The 23,917-nt window shown below is 53.4% G+C and overlaps 1 protein-coding gene across 1 annotated transcript in view; it reads left to right on the forward strand.

Annotated features, from left to right (window-relative positions):
* The window catches only part of CHSY1 (chondroitin sulfate synthase 1), a 49,744-nt gene extending 26,802 nt beyond the window's left edge, over positions 1–22,942 (forward strand). Inside the window, exon 3 of the mRNA XM_036277860.1 lies at positions 20,051–22,942. Within this exon, the coding sequence (XP_036133753.1) occupies positions 20,051–21,649 (1,599 nt within the window). The 3' untranslated portion in view covers positions 21,650–22,942. The remainder of the gene's footprint in view (positions 1–20,050) is intronic.
* Positions 22,943–23,917: the final 975 nt, after the last annotated feature.

Genomic DNA, 23,917 nt, shown 5'->3' on the forward strand with positions numbered 1-23,917 from the left:
AGGAACCGGCAGCCAGGAACAGGGTGACCCGGGAAGCAAAAGCAGACCACTGCGGAGGACGAGGCGGTGGGGAGCAGCCCACAGCGGGGCTCACCCACAACCTTGCTGACCCACGGAGGACAGCGGTCCCAGCCTTGCCAGAGTGGGCAGCCTGTCAAAGGGAACAGGGAGGGTGAAGTCACAGGTAGGGGTCCATCTGCGCTGTTGTGGAAACGCACGGGCTTGGTGTGCCTGGGGTCCGAGACGGTCATCCGGAGGGAGGGACAGACTGAGCCGCCTAGATTTATTCTAGGGACGAGGCTTCCAGCAGGCAGCCTGTCCTCTGCCCGCTGCCTGGCTGTTTCAGCGACAGAAATCCTCCACCTGGCAGGTAGCAGGGGAACTGGCAGACCTTTCACAGCAGAGCCGAGCTGTCTGTGACGTAGGTAACGGCACGAAGAGAGGGAAGATTCCCCAGTGTACGTGTTCACGGGTGTGTGCGCCTCCTTTCCTTGCCTGGTTCCCGCAGGGGACCGTACACGGCAGAACTGCTCCTTGTGTGGTAGAAGTAAGGACTGTGGCCCTGGCCAGTTTGGCTCAGTGGTTAGAGCGTCGGCCCACGGACCCGGGAGTCCCCGGTTCAATTCCCGCTAAGGGCACGTCCTCAGTTGCAGTTTGTCCCCAGCCCCGGTTGGAGTTGTGCAAGTGGCAGCCAGTCGGTGTGTCTCTCACGTCAGTGTTTCTCTCTCCTTTCCTCGCTCTCTAGAAATCAGTGCACTGTCCCTTAAACAAGAAGTAAGAGCGACGAATTTTCTTTGTGGTCTGGACGGCACAGAGCAGCGTCGGCGAGGTCGGTGCAGACTGTCCTCCGGGGCAGCTGCGAGGCTGTGTGGTCGAGTCTGGCCAAGGTTAGACCGAGTTACTGCTCAGACAGGACCCCGCGCCCGCCTCTCGACCCCACCCTCCCAGACAAGGGAATCACAAAATTGTTTATTCCTCCGCGCCCGAAACTTGAAACAGCTATGAAAAGCAAGCAGATTTATGGTTTATTCAGCAAAGTGTGGAAGATTCAGACTGAGACAGCATGCGAACCCAGCGGTGGGCGCCTGGCGTGGGCACCGCCACGTGATTCCGAGACGCCGTCCGTGCCAGGGCTCGCCAGGGTATCCTGTGCACGGAGGACGAGAGCCGGCGCCTGTACGCGGGCCCAGAGCCCTCCTCGGTGGGCAGAGGGGGCAGGGCGTGGGCGCTCGGAGGGGTGCTCGGCCTGTCGGGACATCCGTGTGAAGGCGTGTTCCCCGTGCCCTCGATCTTAGCATGATGCCGACACAGCAGAGATCCGACAACGGAGTGAATGCACACGGACGGGTGGATGGACGGCAGACAGACGGACAGATGGATATGAGTAGCTTCCTGGAGAGTTAGCCTAGGAAATGCAGGACGGTGATTGTGATGGCCTTTTCCTCCCTGTGGACCGGATGCCAGCGGCTCTTCATTGTTGCATAGCAGCCGATTTGTGTTTGTGATATTTGCTTAACAGTTTTTTTTCCTCTGGAGCATCGAGTCTGTATAACAGTTTCCAGTCTCGTAAGCAAACGTGATGCAGGTTTTTATCCCCTGCTCCCTTGAAAGGGCTGCTGCATGCAGGTTTCGCTCTCTATTTTATTTTTTATAAATCTGTATGCATTGAGGTTTCATTAAAGTGGATGGAGTTTGGCCCTGGCCGGTTTGGCTCAGCGGTTAGAGCGTCGGCCCCCAGACCAAAGAGTCACGGGTTCGATTCCGGTCAAGGGCACGTACCTGGTTGGGTCTGCGGAAGGCAGCCAGTCGATGTGGCTCTCCACATCGATGTTTCTCTCCCTGTCTTTCTCTTCCACTCCATCTGAAGATAAATGGGTGAAGAGAGTATCCTCAGGTGAGGATTTAAAGTAAATTTTTTAAAAATAATAATAAAGGGATGGAGTTTGAAAAGTTCATGGTGTTATGTCTCTGTAGCACCTCTGTCTGCGTAGGCCCCAGTCTCTCCTTTGCTTTTGCAGCCTGACCCTGCGGCCCACACAGTTCAGTGGAACGCCCAACATTAGGCTTGGTGTCTGTCTCCTCATGATGAGGCCCAGGTTCCTCGTTTTGGGCAGGAATGCTATGAAAATGATGCTGTGTCGTGGATGCTAACGGCTCATGATGTTGGTGTGCTCTCTCTCGGGCTGTGTGGTCACGGTGGTGTGTGTTCCTTTCAGAAGCTAACGCGGGAGGCACGTAAACATTCGATCCACGAACACGCGTCGGGACCGACAAAGGTGCCCGCAGCCGTGAGTGCACTTCTGCCAACGCCGCCCTGAGGTGGAGCCTGCCGTCCTGGAGTGCACGCCCGCCGGCTGCCTCCGAAAGCTGGGGCGACTGGTCTTCCGGGACAGTTGTTAGCTGGCAGCGTCGGGAAGCATTTGGTGATGCTGAGTCCTCCCGTTCTGAAGTTTTGTGTGGGTGTAACTCTTTCCTCTTCGTTCAGCCAAAGGTTTTTTTTTTTGTTTCCAAAAATGAACTATAGAAGAAAAGCCTTGTATTCCATTTTAGGCAGTGAGTGGTTTCTTTCTCTCTTTGACTGTAAATGCTACGTTAATATAAAACAAGTTGCCGGGAGTGGACTCATCCTGAGAAACAGACGAGATTTGTTTCGGTCTTTTTGCCCCTGTAAGTTGGTCTCTTTGCTTTTGGTTTTGTTTTCTTCTGCCTGGTCGCGTTTCTGTTCAGTGAAATGCTCGCTGTGGCGCAGGTTGCTCGGGAAGCCGCGTCCAGGTCTGCGAGGGTGGTGTTGAGCCGTCGGAGGGTGAACACGGCCAGTGTCCACTTCACGCCAGGCTAGAGAGGGAAAGACCTTTTTACGACGAGACGGACACGGACAGCAGAGATATAAGGCAGATCTGGGTGACTTTTTAAGATTACAAAGGAGAGGAGCCCTTGGGTATTTACCAGGGGGCTGCTCTAGGCTGTGCCTCTGGCCCTGTGGGAGAGGTCACGCCCTCCTCGTGAGGGGCACTTCTGTGTGGACGTGAGAAAACCTCTCGCAGTTTATCAGTGTGTGCTCCCCTTTTCTGCAGCTACTGCGCCGATGGGGCCCAACACCAGTCTCCTCTGCCCCCAGCCTTCCTGCTCCACTGTCCGGTCGAACACCCTGTTCTTGCAGTGCATGGTCTACGTGCTCATTTCTTTTTCGGGAGTGTTACATGTGTGAGGTCTGCCCACATCCGTCTTTCTCTGTTCCACACCTTTCTCCTAGGACACCAGTCTGCCTCGTTAGAGCCCCCCAAACGGATCGACTCGCTGATGTTTCTAAAGCAACCCACGTGGGGGCTGCTGCTCCCGTCGAGATATTGTGAGGTCCTCCACACCTTGGGTCAGTGGCTTAGCTGCTTTCTCTAATGCAGGGGTGGGGAACCTTTTTTCTGCCAAGGGCCATTTGGACATTTATAACATCATTCACAGGCCGTACTAAATTATCAGCTTAAAAATGAGCCTGCTCTGTTTGGTCAAGCATTTCGGTAACTTGCCCCTAGTGGGGTGGCTGGAACCGCATCTCTGTGGTGAGCCGTGTGCTATGAGCTGGTGTTGATTTCGAGGGCCTGGGAATCGGCTCCCCTGATAGGAGCCCCGTTCGGTTTTCCTCTTGACCAGGCCTCACCGCACCCCGGTGGTCTCAGTGTGCTCCCCGGATCTCTCTCGGCTCTGAGACTGCTTGGGGGAGAAGGGACAGTGGACCTGGGTTTGGTTGTGTGATCAGACTTCTTCAGTCGTGCCAACCTATGTAACGCACATAAAAAATCACGTGCCCGCCCTGGCTGGTTTGGCTTGGTGGTTAGAGTGTCAGCCCTTGGACCAGTGAGTCGGACCAGTGAGTCGTGGGATCGATTCTGGTCTAGGCCACGTACCTCGGTTGCAGTTCATCTCCGGCCCTGGTTGGGGTTGTGCGGGAGGCGGCCACTCACGTCCCTTTCACATCGATGTTTCTCTCTCTCTCTCTGTCTCTTCCTCTCTCTCCCTCCCACTCTAACTGAGCAAAACTGGAAAAATGTCCTCAGATGAGGAAAAAATAAAAATTAAAAAAAAATTTTTTTTTAATCACATGCCCTTAAATATTTAAGGGTGGAGCACACAGCTAGCTATAGGTACTTGCCGTAGAAAATAGAACTGGACCAGGGGTTCCGGGGCCAGAGTCAGTTGTGAAACCACCTTCAAGATGAAAGGTTGTCACCTTGAGTAGAATTCACATACGTGGGTCTGTGAGTCTGTGGGTCCGAATGTCCGAACGGCTCATACCCATAGTTACCTATAGAAATGTCACACGGCTCCCCTTGGGTTTGAGTGTCTGTCCCCCAGCAGGTAGCCTTGGAAACCTGGTAGAACTGTCTGTCTTCTCCAGCTGCCGGGAAACCTGGTAGAACCCATGTAGATCGATAGCTCCTTTGTTTATAACAAGGGGAGGTATAAGGACCAGGCTTTTTCTTAAACTGATGAGTACGCTGGTTTTGGTGGTCCGTGCCGGTCTTTTTCCCCTCTGAGTCATCAGTGTGGTGGTGTAATTTAGTGACTAGGAGTCACTGTAAATTATTGGTTATAATAAGTTGATGTCATGCCCACAGCACAGCAGGCAAAAAAGGAGGAATTAGAGACAGAAATAGTAACAGATTTTTGTCCAGGAAACCTCAAAGACTAGAATGAGATATTGCCGTGTTGCTTCCTTTAATAAAAAACAAAAAAGGAAAGGAAAAGGGGGAAAAGTCCGAAGGTAAAATATTGAAACCTTAGTTCAATAAAACGGATCTCAGATTCAAAGCTTCTTACTTTCTGCTTCGAAAATCTCCGAACAGCCGAAGAACCTTTAAGAACTCTCTTACCACACCCTCATGATTTATTTGTTGGTGACGGAGTACACAGTGTTACACTATCACTCATTTCAACCACTGTTTTGGCCGTTTCTTAAATTTTGAAATAATTCTAGACTTAGAACAATTTTAAGAATTGTATCTAGAACTCCCGTACCCCTCACCCAGTTTCCCGATGAACTCACTGTGTCCGCTGGGTCGTTTTTCTTCCCGTGTGACTGTTCCCTGAGCCCTTGGAGAGGGAGTCGCAGACCCAGTGCCCCTTGTGCCCCCCGAGTGCTTCAGGGTGCGCCTCCTAAGAACGGGCCTTCCACCTGCACGAACAGTGTAACAGCCAGAGTCGGAATGTATATGGACATAACTCTGTTATCTCATCTACAGATTCTGTTTACATTTCCCAGCTCCTCATATCGTCCTTCAAGGCAAAAAAAAGAGAGAGAGGGAGAAAGAGAAAGAAAGACAAACCCTCTAACACTCGTGTTCCAGGTGCGGTCCAGGGTCACACAAAGTGTTTAGTTGACAAGTCTTTTAACTTTGACCTCGTCTTTGCCATTCGTGACCTTGACGTTGTCAGAAAGTGCCAGCCAGTTGTTGTCCAGGGTGGCTCAGCCTGGGCTTATCTGCGGGTCCCCGGCTGAGTGACGGGTCCCTCGCAGTGCGTGTTCCCATCAGGTGGCACACGGCGTCCTGGGGCCATCGGTGAGCAGGCTTCACCTCGGGAGTCCTCACCGAAAATTACTGTTTTTCCCTTTGCAATTAATACTTTTTATTTTTTTATTCCTCACCCAAGGATATTTTTTCCATTGAATTTTAAAGAGTGGAAGGTTGGAGCAGGGGATGTGAAAGAGACACATCAATTGGTTGCCTCCCGGACGAGCCCCGACCAGGGTTCGAACCTACAACCCGGGTGCGTGCCCTTAACTGGGAATCAACCTGTGACCCTTTGGTCCGAGGGCCGACAATCCAACCTCTGAGCCAGACTGGCCAGGGCTAAACAATTCTTATTACAATTAATCTGTGGGGTTTTTTTCTTCCTTTCCATTACTTGAAAATAGCCATTACTGAATCCTGGTATCACATGCTTTTTATTTTTGCATATTAACCAACACTCGTAAGAGGGAGATTTTTTTTTTTTTTATCCTCACCCGAGGACATTTTTTCATTTTTTGTTCAGGTAGAGTAGGAGGGGGAGAGAGGAAGAGAGAGAGAGAGAAATATCGATGTGAAGGGACACATCGAGTGGCTGCCACCCGCACGACTGATCAGAGCCGGGGACAAACTGCAACCGAGGTACATGCCTTAGTGGGAACTGAACCCGGGTCTCTCGGGACCGCAGGCCAATGCTCTAACCGCTGAGCCAAACCGGCCAGGGCTAAAAGGGATTTTTTTAAACCTGGAGTCTAGGTCTACGGCCTCTCTCAACCCAAAGATGATGGCATTTCCCCCAAAATTATTGCTGGTTCATGCTGGTAGGAAATAAAACTGTCTAAACGCAGAAACAATGTATCTCACTGACACTGTGGGGGTTCTTTGTTTTGTTCTGCTGTGTTTTCTCCTTGCTCGGTTTCAGGTAAATAGAGCCTTTTAAATTATTGGTCCTCATTTTGTCATCTTCACTGCTTCTCCAGAAGGGCCTGCGCATGCAGACTACTGTTTATAAATCAGCCTTTTAAAGTCAAAAGGAAAAACCCGACGACATCCTAAGCTGGGGTCAGGAGGGCTGCCGGGTCACCGATGCCCTCGCCCGCCCTGCGGGCAGCCTCCGGAGTCGCCACAGCCGCAGCTCACGTCGCAAGCTGTGCTGGCAGAGGCCGGGTGGTCCTGAGCTGGGGGGGCCCTGGCTGGCGTGCTGGCTTGAGGGCACTTCTGACCCCCTTCACCCCCGGGAGGGCACAAGGCAGCCTCCAGTTCTCTCGGGCTGAAGCGGGAAAGGAAGGACAGTCCTCCTCGCTGTCCTTCCCGTCTGGTTGGGCTGGTGTCAGCCAGAGCTCCCCGGGAATCCCGTCTGCACACCCCACGCCAGCGTCCTGTAGAGGAGGAGCCCCCTTCCCCGCCGAATGCATCGGATGAGTCGGAGGGCATCAGGGAGCGAGGCTGGGACTGACGGCGCTGGTGATGGGCTCGTCTTTCTGAGGCCCCGCTCCGCACACATGAGTCCCAGGTGGGCAGAACTGACCCCGGGGGCGATCTCAGGGGGAGATTCCACACCTGGAGAGGGCACCTGCCGGCCCGGCCACAGAGCTGCCACGGATTGGGCCGCTGGAGGTGGCTGGAATGGGCGGGACCTGGGGACAGCACAGAGCACTTCTTTGGGCGGATTGAATTGCCAGCCAGTAAAGGACCTGACGAGCTCCATCGTGGAGTCGGCCCGGCAGGACCAAACCAGGGGAAGGCGGAGGGCGGGGAAGGCAGGAGAGAGCTGGCCGGTGGGCTGCACAGAGCGGGAGCATCGGAAAGATGCAGGTAGGCGGGAGCAGCCAGGGACCGTTGTCCATGCCTGTCTTCATTGTGCTCAAGAACAGTCTTCGAGTGACCCTTAATCCTGCTCATACTATTAATTTGCCCAGAGTTGAAGCCCTGGAGGGGACTTGCACGTTCAGCGCCCTTACTTCACAGTTCCTGAGACCCCCATAGTTCCGTGAGACCCCCATAGTTCCGTGAGACCCGCTCGGGGACACACGGCTCGTGGGGAGCAAAGCACGCAGCTTCTCGGCTCTGTGGACGCCTGCTCACGGTCACGTCTGATGTTACGGCACAAGGCCCTAATTCTGTTTATAGCTGGCGTTCTTTGGGTCAAAACGCCCTTAATTTATTTACTATTTTTATTTTTGTTAATCCTCACCTGAGGATTTTTTCTATTGATTTTTAGATAGAGTGGGAGGACGGGAGAGAAAGATCGATGTAAGAGAGACACATTTGACTGGTTGCCTCCTGCACGACCCCAACCAGGGCTGGGGATCGAACCTGCAACTCAGGTACGTGCCCTTGGCCGGCATTGAACCTGAGAGCCTTCGGTCCGCAGACCGATGCTCTAACCGCTGAACCAAACTGGCCAAGGCAAAACTTCTCTTCTTTTTTTTACATGGAAACACATAAAAACCGAAAGAGAATTCCAGAAGTACGCTGGCTCGTGAAATGACTACAAACAGCGGCGTCTCGCCTTATTCAGCCGAGATGATCGCTTGAATGGCGATGAGTATTTGGAATTAACGAATATCCATTTCGCGCAGGGGTGGGGAACCTGTTTTTCTGCCAGGGGCCATTGGGATATTTATAACATCATTGTCGGGCCATACAAATGTATCAGCCGACAAATTAGCTGCTCCATCTGGTCAGGCTGACTTGGTGAGCGTGTGGTGGGAGCTGGTACTGCGTTCACGGACGGTCCCCACCCTGCGGGAAAGGATTGGACCCCTGCGCCTGGCTCCTCGCGGGTGTTCCCCGAGTTCCTGTTGCGCGAACGGAACCACTCGCTCTTCCTCGTCGTGGGACGTCCAGGCGCTTCGGCGACCCGTTCCGATGGCAGCTGCTGCTGACGCTGAGATCCGGGTTAGAAACAGACAGAATGTGCCTGCCCTGCTGTCCGTGGTCTCGGGGGGTTCTATTTGGGGGAGCACTAGGTCCGTTTTTGGTTTGTCGAAATTGCCTTCTACGCACAAAACCGAAGGGCAGACGTAGACTGCCTGTGGCCAGCGGAATCGGACGCCTTGTCCCGTCTGCTTCTGGCGGTGGTACTTTCACTTGAATCAGATGCGCTTAAAGAGCTTACGGGAGGTTTTTGTTTTGAATTTACCTTTTTGGGAAGGGGTTCTGTTGGCATTGAACAGGCGGGGGGCCAGAGGCGGGGCTCCCACAGATGTAAGGGGTGTCTTGTGTTAGGGAGATGGCCTGGGCCGGTCAGGAGCGGTGGTTGGCACAGCAGGGACACCTGAGCTGTGGCCGGGACGGTGACCTGACCAGAGAAGGTCACCACGTTTAGGCTCTGTTTGGGCAAAGCCTGCACATGCCTGGCTCACACCCGGCGGGTGGGGGCGCTGGGGGGGGCCTGCCTCCGGATCAGGGTCAGTAGGCTCTTCCGCCAAGGGTCAGACTGTAAATATAGTAGACGTCTGGGCCGTAGGGTCCCTCCTTGTCCCAGTGAAAGTAGCCGTAGGCGTCAGCTACACACACGAGTGTGGCTGTGGTCCCAGAAGACCGGCCGGAGTTGCACCGTGTGAGCCCATGGGCCGTGGTTCACCAGGCTCTGCTCCGGTCACACACGGCAGGGTTTTAGATCTTCCCTCGCTGTTTGCTTATCGCTTGGCCAGTTTCCCCAAGCTTTTCTCTGTGCAGTGGGACCAATGCCTAGGGCCGACTGAGATCTTCTGGCGTGATGTGTGCAGTGGGACCAATACCCAGGGCCGGCTGAGACCTCCTGGCGTGATGTGTGCAGTGGGACTAATACCTGGGGCTGGCTGAGACCTCCTGGCGTGATGTGTGCAGTGCTGCTCAGAGAGCCGTGGCCGCTCCTGCACCTGGGAGAGATACTGCCTTGCAGGCGGCTTGCACCGCTGTTCCTTCCTGGGCTGCTGTGCAGTGGGCAGGTTTCTGGTCTATGACCTGCTGGCGGCCACACACCGCACCAGTCACCTGAGATGTTCATTTCTCTCAGTGCAGAGCGACATTCGTTCCTCTCTCGAGTGATGGTCCAGGGTCGGTATTACAGGATGGCTTGGTCTCTATTCCTCGGGTCATTTCGGGACCCAGCCTATTCGGTTTTGCTTCTCCAGAGTTGCCTGTAATATCGTCCAAAATTGCGTGGTCAGGATGCTCGAGCCTGGGAGACAGGCCGACCTTGAGAAGCGGAGCGTGTGGCTCCACTCACGTCCGAGAACGTGGGTGTGGTCACACCTAGTTGGACAGAGGCGGGCAGCCGGAGCCAGGCCTCGCCTGTCACCACGGAGGAAGGCGGGACAGATGCTGGCGGTCGGGTCACAGCCTGCGTCACGAGACTGAAAGAGATTCTTACGTCAGAGTGGGTTCAGAACGGCCTGTGGGGTTTTGTTTCTCAGGTTCGAGTGGAAGACGTCTGGATGTCACTTTTGGGGACCACCGCAGCGTACTGAGGTCAGATAGTGAAGAAATATAATTGCACAACACAACTCATTGGACTTAGAGGTTAAAAGGCTCCTCATTTGAGACCCAAATAGGAATGAGGCTTCGGACCAGCATGTCCATGGGCAGGGACCCTCGCCTGTTAGTAACTGGTCATCGCATGTTCTGTTTTTAGATTTTGGTTCTGTTTGCTGAATTGCACGATGTTCTTTCTATTTAAATTTATATAAATGCCATAATTTGGGGCGTCCTGAGGTACTTCTCCTAAAATTTTCTCTTCTGGAAAATGGTTCTGGCTGTAATAGAAGGGATATAATTAATGGGCTTGCTGTTAAGTTGATCAATAATTTGAGGGTGAATCTCAGATTGGATTAATGCTACTACCTTTGGGAAGAAAAGCAAAATTTGTGGTTCTTGAGTATTTACATAGCTACATATTTGTGAATAACTAAATCAAAGACTGAAATCATTAAAACTAACCATGCTTCTCTGTGTTCAAGGAATACGCTAGGGTTACCCAGTGTGGCCCAGTTTTGAGGGGTCAGCCTAATACACGAGAGCATTCACGTTTAAGTTGGGCTTCTATTGCTCATATGGGCTCATTGTTCTGTCATTTATTCTGCACTGCTGGTCACGCATCTCAGTACGTGACGCTACTTGATGGCGTCACCGTGCTGTGGCTGGGGAAGGGGTTTTCATTTCCTGTAAAAAAATTTTTTTTTATTATTGATTTTAGAGAAATAGAAACATGGATGAGAGAGAACATCGATTGGCCGCTTCCTGCATGCCCCCCACTGGGGATTGGGCCTGGGCATGTGCCCTGACCGGGAATCAAACCGGCAACCTCTTGGTGCAGGGTCGACGCTCACCCACTGAGCCACACCGGCCGGGCAGTGTTCATTTCCTCTCGTATAATTCACACCCGTGGGGTTTTATAAGTTTTACATTGTTTAGTGAGAGTAGGCTTCCTTCACATATACACTCACTTGGTATATTTGTACGTAATTTATAGTCACCGTTTTGGGTTAAGTGTATACTTTGTATTTGAATCTATGTGAAATTCTCTCTTGTTATCTAACCCCCCTCCCCCCAACACTCACACAGTTTGTTTATGAACAGAATGTGCACTTCTAGCCTTTGGTTGACACGTGACTTACTTAATGTGTGCTTTGCTTACAGCATATGATCTTAGCGTCTCTTTCTTTGGCTAAGTCCTGATTGACAAGTAGGAGGTGAGCCTAATTTTATTTGGCAGTTAGTGTTGTGAGCTATTTCAGGAAAGTAAGATGCTCACAAGCAGAATTACTGCTCAGACATGGTGCACAGTAGGACTTCGAATAACATCATTTCACTATAACATGATGACGTGTGGCAGGGACTTAACTCTTGTCTGGACTGTTAGCCTGTGAGGGGGTGGGGGGGTTCGTTATACATCGTTTTGCTGCAGAGGGCGCGTCCATGACGTTCAGCGAGGCCTCCGTACCTGTCAGTTACACGCGGGGTAGTTGGCAGGGTGCAGCGAGCTTTCTTACTCACCTGGCATGTGAGTATGTGCCTGAGAACAAGATTTTTTTTAAAATGTCAGCAAGGGTAAGTTTATAGGTGAGTCTTTGTTTTATCAGGATTTTATAATGAACGCATATTGCTTTCTGATAATTAAGAGGAAAAAAAAAAGGTTTGCCCGGCCAGTGTGGCTCAGTGGTTGAGCATCAGCCCACGCACCAAGTGGTCAGCAGTTCAATTCCCGGTCAGGGCACATGCCCAGGTTGTGGGCCCGATCCCCAGTGGGGGGCAGGCAGGAGGCGGCCAGTCGATGTTCACGCTCATCGATGTTTCTCTTTCTCTCTCTCTCTCCCTCTCCCTTCCTCTCTCTCTCTCTAAAAGTCAATAAAAAATAATTTAAAAAAAACAGTCATAAGTACTTTAAATATTTCACAAGGTGGCACTGTAAGAGTCACACAGCGGCCTGGCCGGTTTGACTCAGCGGTTAGAGAGTTGGCCCTCGGACCAAAGAGTCCCGGGTTCGATTACAGCCAAGGGCACGTACCACGATAGCGGTTTAGTCCCCGGCCCTGGTCAGGGTCGTGCAAGAGGCAACCAGTCGATGTGTCCCTTTCACATCGATGTTTCTCTCTCTCTCTCCCCCTCCTGCTCTATCTGAACAAAAAAAAATGAAAAAGTGTCCTCGGGTGAGGATAAAAAAAAAATTATCCTCGGGTGAGGATTTTTAAAAAATCACACGGTTCACAGCGCAGGCTCACGACGAGCTCTGTGCCAGCGTCCACTCGGTTCACGATCCCCTTCCCGTCCCCGTAGCCCGTCTGTTAGCCGCACACTGGGGCCTGGCCGGAGCGTTGGGGCGAGGGAGTGGATGCGGCCTTCAGCGCTGGCCTCCTAAGAGCGGAAGCGTGACTGCAGGGGCTCCCGCAGCACCCGCTCCCCTCCCGGGCTCTGCCAGACCTAGGCACAGAGGCGGGGTTGGAGAGGGTGCGCGGGGGCCGGGACCACGTCTGCGTGGCTCTGGTCCGAGGGGGAGTGGAAGTCCGGCTGCGGCTGAGCAGATCCCTTGGCGCTTGACATCCAGACGCAGTTCCTGTGCTTGTCTGGCGCCTGGGGAACGGTTTGACGGTGCAGAGCGTCAGCTGGGGGCAAGGACACACAGGCACATGGGTGGCTAGACGGTCCCGCGGCCATGGGTGCGCAGCGACATTCACTCGGCCGGCGTTTCAGGTGCGGGACCCAGCGTTGCCCGTCACCTCGCCCGCGTCACGTTGCCCACCGGGTGCCCAGGGACACCTGTGGGTGCTGCACAGGGTGAGATGGCTTTTCCTAGAATGAACGTCTCCATCCTGTTGCACTGGTAAGACAAAGGGTCTCCGTTCGTCTGCTTAGGAATGGGTGGCCTCGCGTTTTTCTGACGGAAAGGTGACGGAAGTGCTGGAGCTAGGACCGGCTTTGCTGCCGGTCCCCAGAGGGCGCTCTGAGCCCTTGGGGTCATTTCCACGTCCAGGGACGAGCAGGGTGGCATTTGGAGGCTGCTGTGCCGGGGAGGGCCGAGGCGAGCCGAGGCGGGCCTGCCCCCTGGGCTGTGCGGAGGGGAAGGAAGGGTCAGAGGGTGTGGAAGCCCGTGCTGGAGGCAGCCGGCCCTTCCCGGAGGGACCTTCCTCCGAGGCACCCTCGCCCCCGGCCTCCCCGCCCACAGAGCCCGCGTGCCCGCTGTGGGCTCCCGCGCCAGGGGAGTGGGTTCCCTCGGAAGTGAGGTTCCTGGAAGCTCTCCTCACCCCGGTGTGGAAAACGGTGCCGACGCCAGGTCTTCCTCGGCGCCAGGAATGTGCCACATTCAGCAGGGGACCTGCCCACTCCCGGGCTTGCTCTGACGCTTTGAGTGACCAAAACCTGGCTCCACGGGGTTTCCACGCTCGTTCACAATCACTCCCAGCTCTTAAACCTCATCGATTACACCATCAGAACCCTCACACGCACCCACGCACACGTGCAGGCACACGCACGGCGTCAGCTGGCCCCAGGCTTCGCCGTGGCCACACTGGCCGCGTGACGGAGACTTGCCTGGAGCCACGCGGAGAGCCGGGGAGGACGCCAGGTGTGGCAGCAGGGCCAGGTGGCCCAGCCCGGTGCTCCCAGAGGTGGCCCGCAGTTAGGTGAGTCATCTTGATGAACAACGGCTGCCCTGGAGGGAGGACAGCATGTTCTGGTCTTGGATCTCCAGTGACCTCCGGACGCTTCCCTAAGGCCCTGCTCAGACGTCCCGTGGCGGAGGCCTTCCCCGACCGGGTCCCCTCTCTGTCTCCCCCGCTTTGTCTCCTCGAACCTCTCACCGGGTCTCACGTGTCCCCCGCTCATCGGCAAAGGCCTGTCCCTGACTGGAGTGGGGGCTCCAGGACAGGGCTAGCCCCGGGCTCAGCATGTGCCCTGTGCCCCGAGCCGAGTGCCAGCCCGGGGCCAGCTGCCCGTGGTGATGGGGCACAGGGCAGGTTGCTGAGCACATCCGCCCGAGCCTCCTCGGATGAAATGAGAACACCTGGGAAATGCTTGTCAGCCCCCAAGAGATGGGGTCGTGAGCGCGATCCAACCACCTGTGCTGAGTCAGGCGTTAGAGCGAGCCCTCGGGGGGGCCCTGGTGAGCAGGCACAGGGCTGGGGCTGAGTGCTGCCCGCCCCCGGCCTTATCTTGTGTGCACCCTTATCCGTCCTTTGTACGTGACATTTGCATTTTCCTTGAACGTGAGCAGTCAGTACTTGGTGCCGTGTTTGCGTAAGACTGTGGGTTTGCAGATAGGACCGCATTCGTCCTGCTCGGTAGCGCTGCCACGGTGCTTATCTGCGGAGCATACACGCGGCTGGTGTCCGGAAAGCGGAAGGGAGCACCCCCCGCACGGACACGCGTCATACAGAGCGGAGATGGGGTCAGAGACCGTTTTCTGAAGGCTGATGGGGGCATAGGGGCTTCCCTTTCCCTGGCACGGTGACCCCTCAGGCCCCGACCTTCTGGTCTCGGCTCCATCGCTTCGCTCGTCTTCACGCAGAGTCTGAGCGCCCTGACAGCCTTTCTGTTTACTTTGCCAGGCCTATTTCTCACTTCTTTCGAAATGGGTCAGACTTTGCTGAAGGGTCCTCAGATTTCAGAATTTTGACCCTAATCATTCAAGACACAGTTTTCATTTTTACCACTAGAGACCCAGCTTAATTCCCATAAAAGTTGTACTTTTTGGAATGGAGTCTCGAAAAGACAAAGCAGGTAAACCTTGAACTTAACTGGGTGAAAACGGGCAAAGCCTACAGAAGACTAATTAGAAGGGACCTAGTAGGGTGGCCGCATGTCCTGAATCCCTACCTGTAGGTAATGAGAATGTTAATTTAAAGACGGAAAACTTGTGATATGGCTACTTGGAAGCTCACTGACAGTGCCCGTCTTGACATTGAGGCAACCCGTGTTTTCATTCTTGTTTTGTTTTGTTTTGTTTTGTCAATCCTCACCAGAGGATATTTTTCCGTTGATTTTTAGATAAGAGTGGAAGGGAAGGGGGAGGGGGGAGAGAAACATCGATTGATTACCTCCCACACGCACCCCGACTGGGGCTGGGGATCGAACCTGCAACCCATGTACGTGCCCTTGACTGGGAATCCAGCCGATGCGCTAACCACTGAGCACGCTGGCCAAGGTGATCCAAGAATCCTTTACCTCGAAGGAACCGCTAGTCTCACATGAGCCCCAACAGGTTCCAAATGACCTGTCCAAGGTCTTGAGGCTCATCATCCACATAAAAGCAGTAAATGTCTCTATCTAGTCTTATTTCTTAACCTTTATTTTGTAATTGTTACATTCTAACTTTCTTCCAGAGGAATAATAGTTTCATTTTTATAACCGGGGAAATTGCTAAATACTTACTGTTAGTCATATGCTTACACCCCAGTTAAGAATGGGGATCTTCGCTCCTGTGCACTCCAGGAGCTTGGCTGGAGCCGGAGTTAAATCTCACCTGCTAATGGGAGCGGCGGGTTGGCAGCAGTTCTGCTGTGACCTGAGGGGCGGGAGGAGAGGTAGAAGGTGGAGGTGTTCAGAGGATTGGCTCAGTCTCCTCCCACCCTCAGCATACCTCCTCGGTCAGCCAGCATCTCTTTGCTTAAAAACTTTTTTTTTCTTTATTGATTTTTTGAGAGAAAGGGAGAGGGAGAAAGAGACAGAAACATGGGTGAGAGAGAACATCGATTGGCCGCCTCCTGCACGCCCCCCACCGGGGATCGGACCTACAAGCTGGGCATGTGTCCTGACCAGGAATCGAACCAGCAACCTCTTGGTGCCTGGGCACTGAGCCACACTGGCCGGACTCAACCAACATCTTTATTTTATTTTATTTTTATTTATTTATTTATTTATTTTTGTACGTGCCCCTAGCAGAAGCCGAACCCGGGACACTCTGGCCGCAGGCCGACGCTCCAACCGCTGAGCCATACAGACCAGGGCTCAACCAACATCTTTAAAGAAACACAGATGGTAGGAAAAATCCAAGTAACAGAGAAAACTAGAAACTCATCAAGCTAAAAACAAACCAAGAAATAAGGGGGGATCTCTGTAGTACTTCCAATAATAAAGATAAAATAAATAAAATAAAACAAAATCAAGAGAGATGATTTGAGGAGAATTTTGCAGATTAACCCAAAATCAAATGCAAATGCCCGAGGTGCCGCCAAGGCCGAAGTGAATGGAAAGTGCTCACATACCCTGAGCAGAGGGGAAGGGTGCCCAACTCGGACGAAAGCACAGGGGGCAGAGGACAGGCTGGGGGTCACTCACCACCCACAGCCGGGGCTGCCCTTGAGGTGCAGGCGGTGGCATGGGGAGACCAGGGGCCAGGCACCCAGCTGTCGCTGCTCCATCGGTCCCTCCCGCCTCTGTCACGAGTCGCAGATGATTTCTCCAGCATTCTTCCCTAACTTGGCCTCGTGAAATCGTTGACGTCTTTGCTTTGATGACAGAAGTGGGAGAGGATGTGGGAACCCTCGTGCACGGTGGGTGGGATTCTGTGGTGGTGTCGCTCCTGTGGAAACAGTCTGGAGGCCCCTCAGAAAATTAAGAATGAAACTGCTATGTGATCCGGCAATTCTACTGGGTATCTACCAAAAAAAATTTTGAAAATACTTATTTGTCAAGATATGTGCACTCCTACATTTATTGTGGCATCATTCACAATGGAAATAACCCAGGTGCTCTTCAATGGGTGAGTGGATAGAGACAGTGTGGCTCATATACACAGGGGAATACTACTCAGCCATGAAAAAGGATGAACTACTGCCATTTGGGACAACATGGATGGGTCTTGAGAGTATCATGCTGAGTGAAGTAAGGCAGAAAAGGAGAACCATGTGGTTTCACTCCTATGTGGGGTATAAAACGAAAAACAACATAAACAAACCAACAAACTTATAGATACAGACAAAAGAATGTGTCCACCAGAGGGGGGGAGGGGACGGAGCGAGTAAGGGGTCAGATACACGTAATGGAAGGAGATGGGGCTGCAGTTAAGTACAGAATATACAGATGTCATCCTGTATACCTGCGCTCCTGAAATATACGTACTGTTTTTAACCAGTTACCACAGTAAATTTAACAAAAGTTAAACATTGTTTTGTTTTGTTTTGCCCCGGCCAGTTTTGCTCAGTGGTTAGAGCATCGGCTCGCAGACCAATAAGTCGCAGGTTTTATTCTGGCCAAGGGCACATACCTCAGTTGTGGTTCGTCCCCGGCCCTGGTTGGGGTCATGCGGGAGGCAGCCACTTGATGTGTCCCTTTTACGTCGATGTTTCTCTCTCTCTCTCTCTCTCTCTCTCTCTCTCTCTCATCTTCTCTCTCCCTCCCACTCTATCTGAACAAAAATGGAAAAAAAGTCCTCAGGTGAGGATAAAAAAATAAAAATTGTTTTTGCTCAGCCTGGCCAGTGTTGCCCAGTGGATTGAGCGTGGTCCCATAAACTGAGAGGCCCCGCCCGGTTCAGTTCCCGGTCAGGACACATGCCTGGGTTGCAGGCTGGATCCCCAGTAGGGGGCGTGCAAGAGGCAGCTGATCAATGTTTCTATCTCTATCTCCCTTCCTCTCTCTCTAAAAAAACATCAATAAAAACAATAAAAGTTTGCTTAGCCTTTTCTTAAGGTCACAGCAGTGTGTACCCCCCAGCCTGTCCGGCGGTGGCTCCCTTGCTGAACCCTGTGTGTCCTGGCTTTAGGTTGTACGAAGTCAGCCCTGCGGGGGACACAGGGTGTGGGGCACCAGCTAGTCAGGGCATAGACTTGACCTTATTTTTAATCAAAGAACTGCTCCCTCCCCCAAACTCACTCTCTCTCTCTCTCTCTCTCTCTCTCTCACACACACACACACACACACACACACACACACTTTGCTTGCAATAGATTTCTTCATTAAAAATGAGAAAGGAGAACGTAACACAAACTCCTTTCAGCCAGACCTCGGCGCTGAGCGGGGTGCCCGTGAGGACCAAGGATTGCACCGCGGCTGCACCTCCTGCTGTGTCCCAGGCGGCCGAGGCCTCCCTCCGCAAGCCTGTCCTCGGTCACTTTCACTCACCCGTGTCCTTGGCGCCCACACTCTGCGCCTCAGGCGACCCCTCCTAGACTTCCGTCCCTGCGAGGGCCGTGGCCTCCGGCAGCCTCTGCTGCCTCTCAGAAACGCATCCTGAGGCTGTGTGGGGACGCGGATCCGGCGCGGTGACGTCAGTCAGGGCTCTGTCCCTGCGGCGGGTCGAGGGCCAGGAGTAAAACGTCAGTTGTGGATTTGGTCCCGCAGAGAGTAAACACAGCACCTGCTATGTCTGGAGGGTGTCTTTTCCCTCAACCATGCTGCCCGTGTTCACACTGAAACAGGCCTGGTCGGAGGAGCCCGGCCGGGCCGCGTTAGTTCCCACGGATGTGGCGTCGTGTCAGCCCTCACCGCGCCCTGCTGTAGCGAGGTCATCCAGCAGTTTCCCGACCCGGCCACGCTGAGAGACCCGACCACGCATCACGCGCTCGTCCGCTGCGGCGGAGCACCCCGGGCTGTGTCCGGCACCAGCTGGACTCCGGGGATGACGGTGGTGGATGTTTGCGTCCTTCCCGAGGTCAGGGTGTCGGCACACTCCTGTTTGGTGAGGGCCTGCGCCCCGGTTCACAGACGGGCCCTCTCTAAACCCAACTCACAGCAGAGGTGGGGGCGCAGAGCCGTGAGCCAGGCCGCACCAGTGCTGGGAGGAGGGCGGCCTGGTGTCACAGGCCAGCGCTGGCCATCTGGAAGCCACCCGGGATTCAGTGAGCAGTGACCCCATGAGCCCTTGTTCGGAGCGCGGCCGGCACGCTCCGCTCTTTCTGGTTGAAGGCGTTCTTTGGAAGTTCTTTCTTTTCTTTATACGCTTACTAGCTTTACGTATTGGCAGCTTGTAGTGTACAGAAAAAGAAAATGGGATGTAAAAGTGCTAATCTGTATATTTTTTGTTATGTTGTTTGCAGTGGCTCAAAACTTTTTTTTTTTTAAGACATGAGTTGAGAAGAAGCCCATGTGAGTGCTTACGTTTGCATCTACCTACACAGAAACTTTTTTTTAATCCTCACACAAGGATATTTTTCCATTTATCTTCAGATCGAGTGGGAGGGAGGGAAGGAGAGAGTGAGGGAAAGAGAGAAACATCAATGCGAGAGAGACACATCGATTGGTTGCCTCCCACGTGACCCCAACCAGGGCTGGGGAATTGAACCCACGACTCTTTGGTCCGAGGACCGACGCTCTAACCACTGAGCCAAACCAGCCAGGGCTCAGAAACTTTTTTAAAAAGTATGAGTCCAAAGGCAAATAAACTCGATCCAAGTCCCTCTCAACCTCCTCAAGGGTTAGTATTTAGCAAGACAAAGAATGAACAATAAATGAAACAGGACTAACTTATCAGGCGCCAATCTCAAAATGTTTGCAAAGTTTGCAATTTTCTGTTCTTCATTCCACAAGGCTCCGTCGGTGTTCTTAGACAGCCATCATCTCATTGCTTGAATGTCCCCGGGATCGAGTCTGTTCTCGGACTTGAGGGAGCAGACCCTTTTGCCTGATGGACCTCAAACTTTTGTTCCCCCCAAACCCACTTCCTAGGACAGAGGGGGCGTCGGGGGGAGGTGCAGCCCCTGCATTGCCTGCCCTCCCTGACGCTCAGCCTGCGCGGGCGACACTGTGGGGGGCCGGCGCTGGGCACAGACCCTCTCCCGCCCACAGGCGTTCCCAGGGTCTTCCAAGCTCGAGCTGCAGCGGATTCTTTGGGCTGCAGGGTTATACTCTTTCTTCCTGGGAAAGCGTTTTTATCCCTCTGCCTGCAGAATGACACTCGCCATTTCTGATCGCTGGGGGTGGCTGGTTTCCTTCCACCGCAGTTCACAGTGTTCTCCTGATCTCGGGACTGTGTCGATGGGCCTTTCTTTCCCTGGGGTCTTTGGTTGTGTGGCACATACAGAGAGACTCTGATATTTAGATGGTTCTGTGAAGTGTGCAGGAACTAGAAAAATCGAGGGGCACTCAGTCACCCAGTACTAAAAACAGCGTCTTTTCTCTCTTAATAGATGCAGCAGCTTTTTTATGAGAATTACGAGCAGAACAAAAAGGGGTACATCCGCGATCTCCATAATAGTAAGATTCACCGAGCCATCACGCTGCACCCCAACAAAAACCCTCCTTACCAGTACAGGCTGCACAGCTACGTGCTCAGCCGCAAGATCGCCGAGCTCCGGCACCGCACCATCCAGCTGCACCGCGAGATCGTGCTCATGAGCCGGTACAGCAACGCCGAGGTGCACAAGGAGGACCTGCAGCTGGGCGTCCCGCCCTCCTTCGTGCGGTTCCAGCCCCACCAGCGGGAGGAGATCCTGGAGTGGGAGTTTCTGACGGGCAAGTACCTGTACTCGGCGGCCGACGGCCAGCCCCCGCGGAGGGGCATGGACTCGGCGCAGAGGGAGGCCCTGGACGACATTGTCATGCAGGTCATGGAGATGATCAACGCCAACGCCAAGACCAGAGGGCGCGTCATCGACTTCAAGGAGATCCAGTACGGCTACCGCCGGGTGAACCCCATGTACGGGGCCGAGTACATCCTGGACCTGCTGCTGCTCTACAAGAAGCACAAGGGCAAGAAGGTGACGGTGCCCGTGCGCAGGCACGCCTACCTGCAGCAGACCTTCAGCAAGACCCAGTTCGTGGAGCACAGGCAGCTGGACGCCAAGGAGCTGGCCAGCAAGATCGACCAGGAGTCCGGGTCCCTGTCCTTCCTCTCCAACTCCCTGAAGAAGCTGGTCCCCTTCCAGCTCCCCGGGTCGAAGAGCGAGCACAAAGAACCCAAAGAGACGAAGATCAACATCTTGATCCCCTTGTCGGGGCGTTTCGACATGTTCGTGAGGTTCATGGGGAACTTCGAGAAGACGTGCCTCATCCCGAACCAGAACGTCAAGCTGCTCGTGCTGCTGTTCAGCTCCGACTCCAACCCCGACAAGGCCAAGCAGGTGGAGCTCCTGAGGGACTACCGCGCCCGCTACCCGAAGGCCGACATGCAGGTCCTGCCCGTGTCCGGGGACTTCTCCAGGGCGCTGGCCCTCGAGGTGGGCTCCTCCCAGTTCAGTAACGAGTCGCTGCTCTTCTTCTGCGACGTGGACCTCGTGTTCACGGCCGAGTTCCTGCAGCGGTGCCGCGCGAACACGGTGCCGGGCCAGCAGATCTACTTCCCCATCATCTTCAGCCAGTACGACCCAAAGATTGTGTACAGCGGGAAAGTTCCCAGTGACAACCATTTTGCCTTCACCCAGAAAACGGGCTTCTGGAGAAACTATGGGTTCGGCATCACGTGTATTTATAAGGGCGACCTGGTCCGAGTGGGCGGCTTCGATGTGTCCATCCAGGGCTGGGGGCTGGAGGACGTGGATCTCTTCAACAAGGTCGTGCAGGCCGGTCTGAAGACGTTCCGGAGCCAAGAGGTGGGCGTCGTCCACGTCCATCACCCCGTCTTCTGCGACCCCAATCTCGACCCCAAGCAGTACAAAATGTGCTTGGGGTCCAAAGCCTCGACCTACGGGTCCACGCAGCAGCTGGCCGAGCTCTGGCTGGAGAAGAACGACCCGGGTCACCGGAGGAGCAGCAGCAGCAGCACCAACGGCTCCGTGAGGACGGCCTGACGCCCAGCTCTGCTGAGCGACGTTTTTAATTCTCTAATTTATTTTTCAGAAATGTTTTGTACGCTCAGTTTTTGAAGTCCCCACAAGGATATATTTTACACGTGACTTTCTTACCGAGGACTCCTTGACAGTCGAGCTTTCTGAACAGAAATGTGATCATGTCGGCCTCTGAACCCCTTTCCTGGCGGGACGTTGTGTAGCGGATCTGCTTAACCACGACTTGAAGTATGATGAACGAAACCTGTCGTTGTCGTTGTCGTTGTTGTTGTCGTCGTCGTCGTTAACGTTTCTTTTCCAGACCCCTTTGCCACCGTCTAGGGCAGAACACACGAGTCCCCGCAAGTGTTATTGTAACGCAGCACTGTGACTGGTAAGCGTTTTGTCGCGACTGTTAACATTTCACCGTGTCTACCGTTTGTCTTTTTCACCACGATTATTTGAAAGCCATTGGGTGTTGGAGTTGTAAAATAAGGAAACGTGATGACGTGGCAGCGACGTCTTCGGGAGCGCGCCCCACGGCGTGGTCGTGCTCACTGTGGTCACGCCGGGCGCGAGGAAGACACCCTGAGATGGCGTGGCTGCCCGCTGTTCGTGTGGCCCGAATGGACCCGGCATTCAGTTCCAAGAGGATTTGGTATTTTCTCTCTTCCTGACCCTTCTCCTCAAAGGATAAAATGTTCATCTTTAGGATGGCAGAGAAGAATCCCGATCGTGAATCAAATGGACGCGAGCTGAACCCAGAACCCACCCCGGAGAAAGTGTTGGGGAAAATGTATTTGCTTTGGTGCATTTCATCCTGTCTGTGTTCCATCGGTGGAGACGGCCGTTTCATTCTTTACTTGCCATTTTGTTTTAGCCTTTGTATCTGAAATACCTTTAATTTATTTGATATTCTCTGTTTAGATCTCTGCCATTCCTCACCTACCCGGTAGGCATTCGTATCTGTGTGTATCGGGGTGTTGAGTGGGTTCTATTTGCAGTAAACTGATCTCCAAAGATTTCCCTTGGAAAACATCCCCCCCCCCTTTCTACATTCCTTACTGTTTTACTAAATATCAAGTGTTCTTTGACAGTTTTGGTGCTCACATGTTTTAGGAACTCAAGTGAAATGAATCGGTCCTTACACCAGAAAGTTTGTTTCAAACTCACGGATCAAACGTGCCTTAATAAATTTTTTGTTTTCATGGAGACCTTGGACAGTCCTAGATTGGCCATTTCCGTGTCCGTCATTGGAGATCTGCTTATTTGTAAATAGCCTGTCGCTCATTTGGAAAAATAAAACAGTGAACAGTATTTTTCTATTGGGCTTTTCAGAACCGTGTCTCATTGCCCCTGTTCTAGCGGAAGAACTGTGTTACGTTTGGAGAGGGACAGACTGAAGCACAGGCTGAGAAGGTTTTCCCGGCGGTTCGAGGGGCGTGTTTGTGTGGACTGAGTGTGGGCGTGAACCGGAACTGACTTTCCGGGGCCTCTTCCTCCGGGTTTCCCCGGAATAACCTCCCTGTTTGTCCCTTCGGCGGGTTTGCATCCCCTAGATCGAGGGTCTTCAAACCAGGTCCAAGCGCCCCCCGGCTCCCTGCTACAATTGCACCTCCTGGGCCTCTTTGTGATACTGGGTCACAAACACTCACAGGGTTTGGGGGTAGATCCAGCTCTAGGATCCATCGTGTATAATCGCTGCATCATCCAAGCATCAAAAAAAAAAAAAAAAAAAAAATCCCGCTTGTTGACGCCCAGGCAGCAAGCCTTGTGGACGCGAAGTTGACGCCCACGACAAGCCTGGACCGTGTGATGACAGCGAAGACCCAGTGTGGCCACATTGTGCTCACAGGAGGAATTACCGCCACTCAGCATAATTGCCATTTACTTTGTGGCAGTGTTTAGTTTTTCCTTCGGGAGAAAAAGCAGACATTTCTACTCCTCAGTAAGGAAGAGTACAGTGTGTATATTTTTTAAAATTATATATTTATTTATTTATTTTTAGAGAGGGAGAGAGAGAAAGAGAGAGAGACATAGATGAGAGAGAACATCGACTGGCCGCCTCCTGCATGCCCCCCACTGGGGATCGGGCCCACAACCTGGGCATGTGCCCTGACCGGGAATCGAACCGGCGACCTCTTGGTGCAGGGTTGACGCTCAACCACTGAGCCACACCGGCTGGGCACGTGGACATGTTTTTGGAGGGCAGGGTAGGGCTGGCTGGGCTTCCAGGCACTGTGGTTGTGTGAGGGAGCCCTGCCCCGAGTGGGAGGAGGGGGTGTTGTCTCC

Source organism: Molossus molossus, unplaced genomic scaffold, assembly GCF_014108415.1.
Source record: "Molossus molossus isolate mMolMol1 unplaced genomic scaffold, mMolMol1.p scaffold_m16_p_24, whole genome shotgun sequence".
Lineage (NCBI taxonomy): Eukaryota > Metazoa > Chordata > Mammalia > Chiroptera > Molossidae > Molossus > Molossus molossus.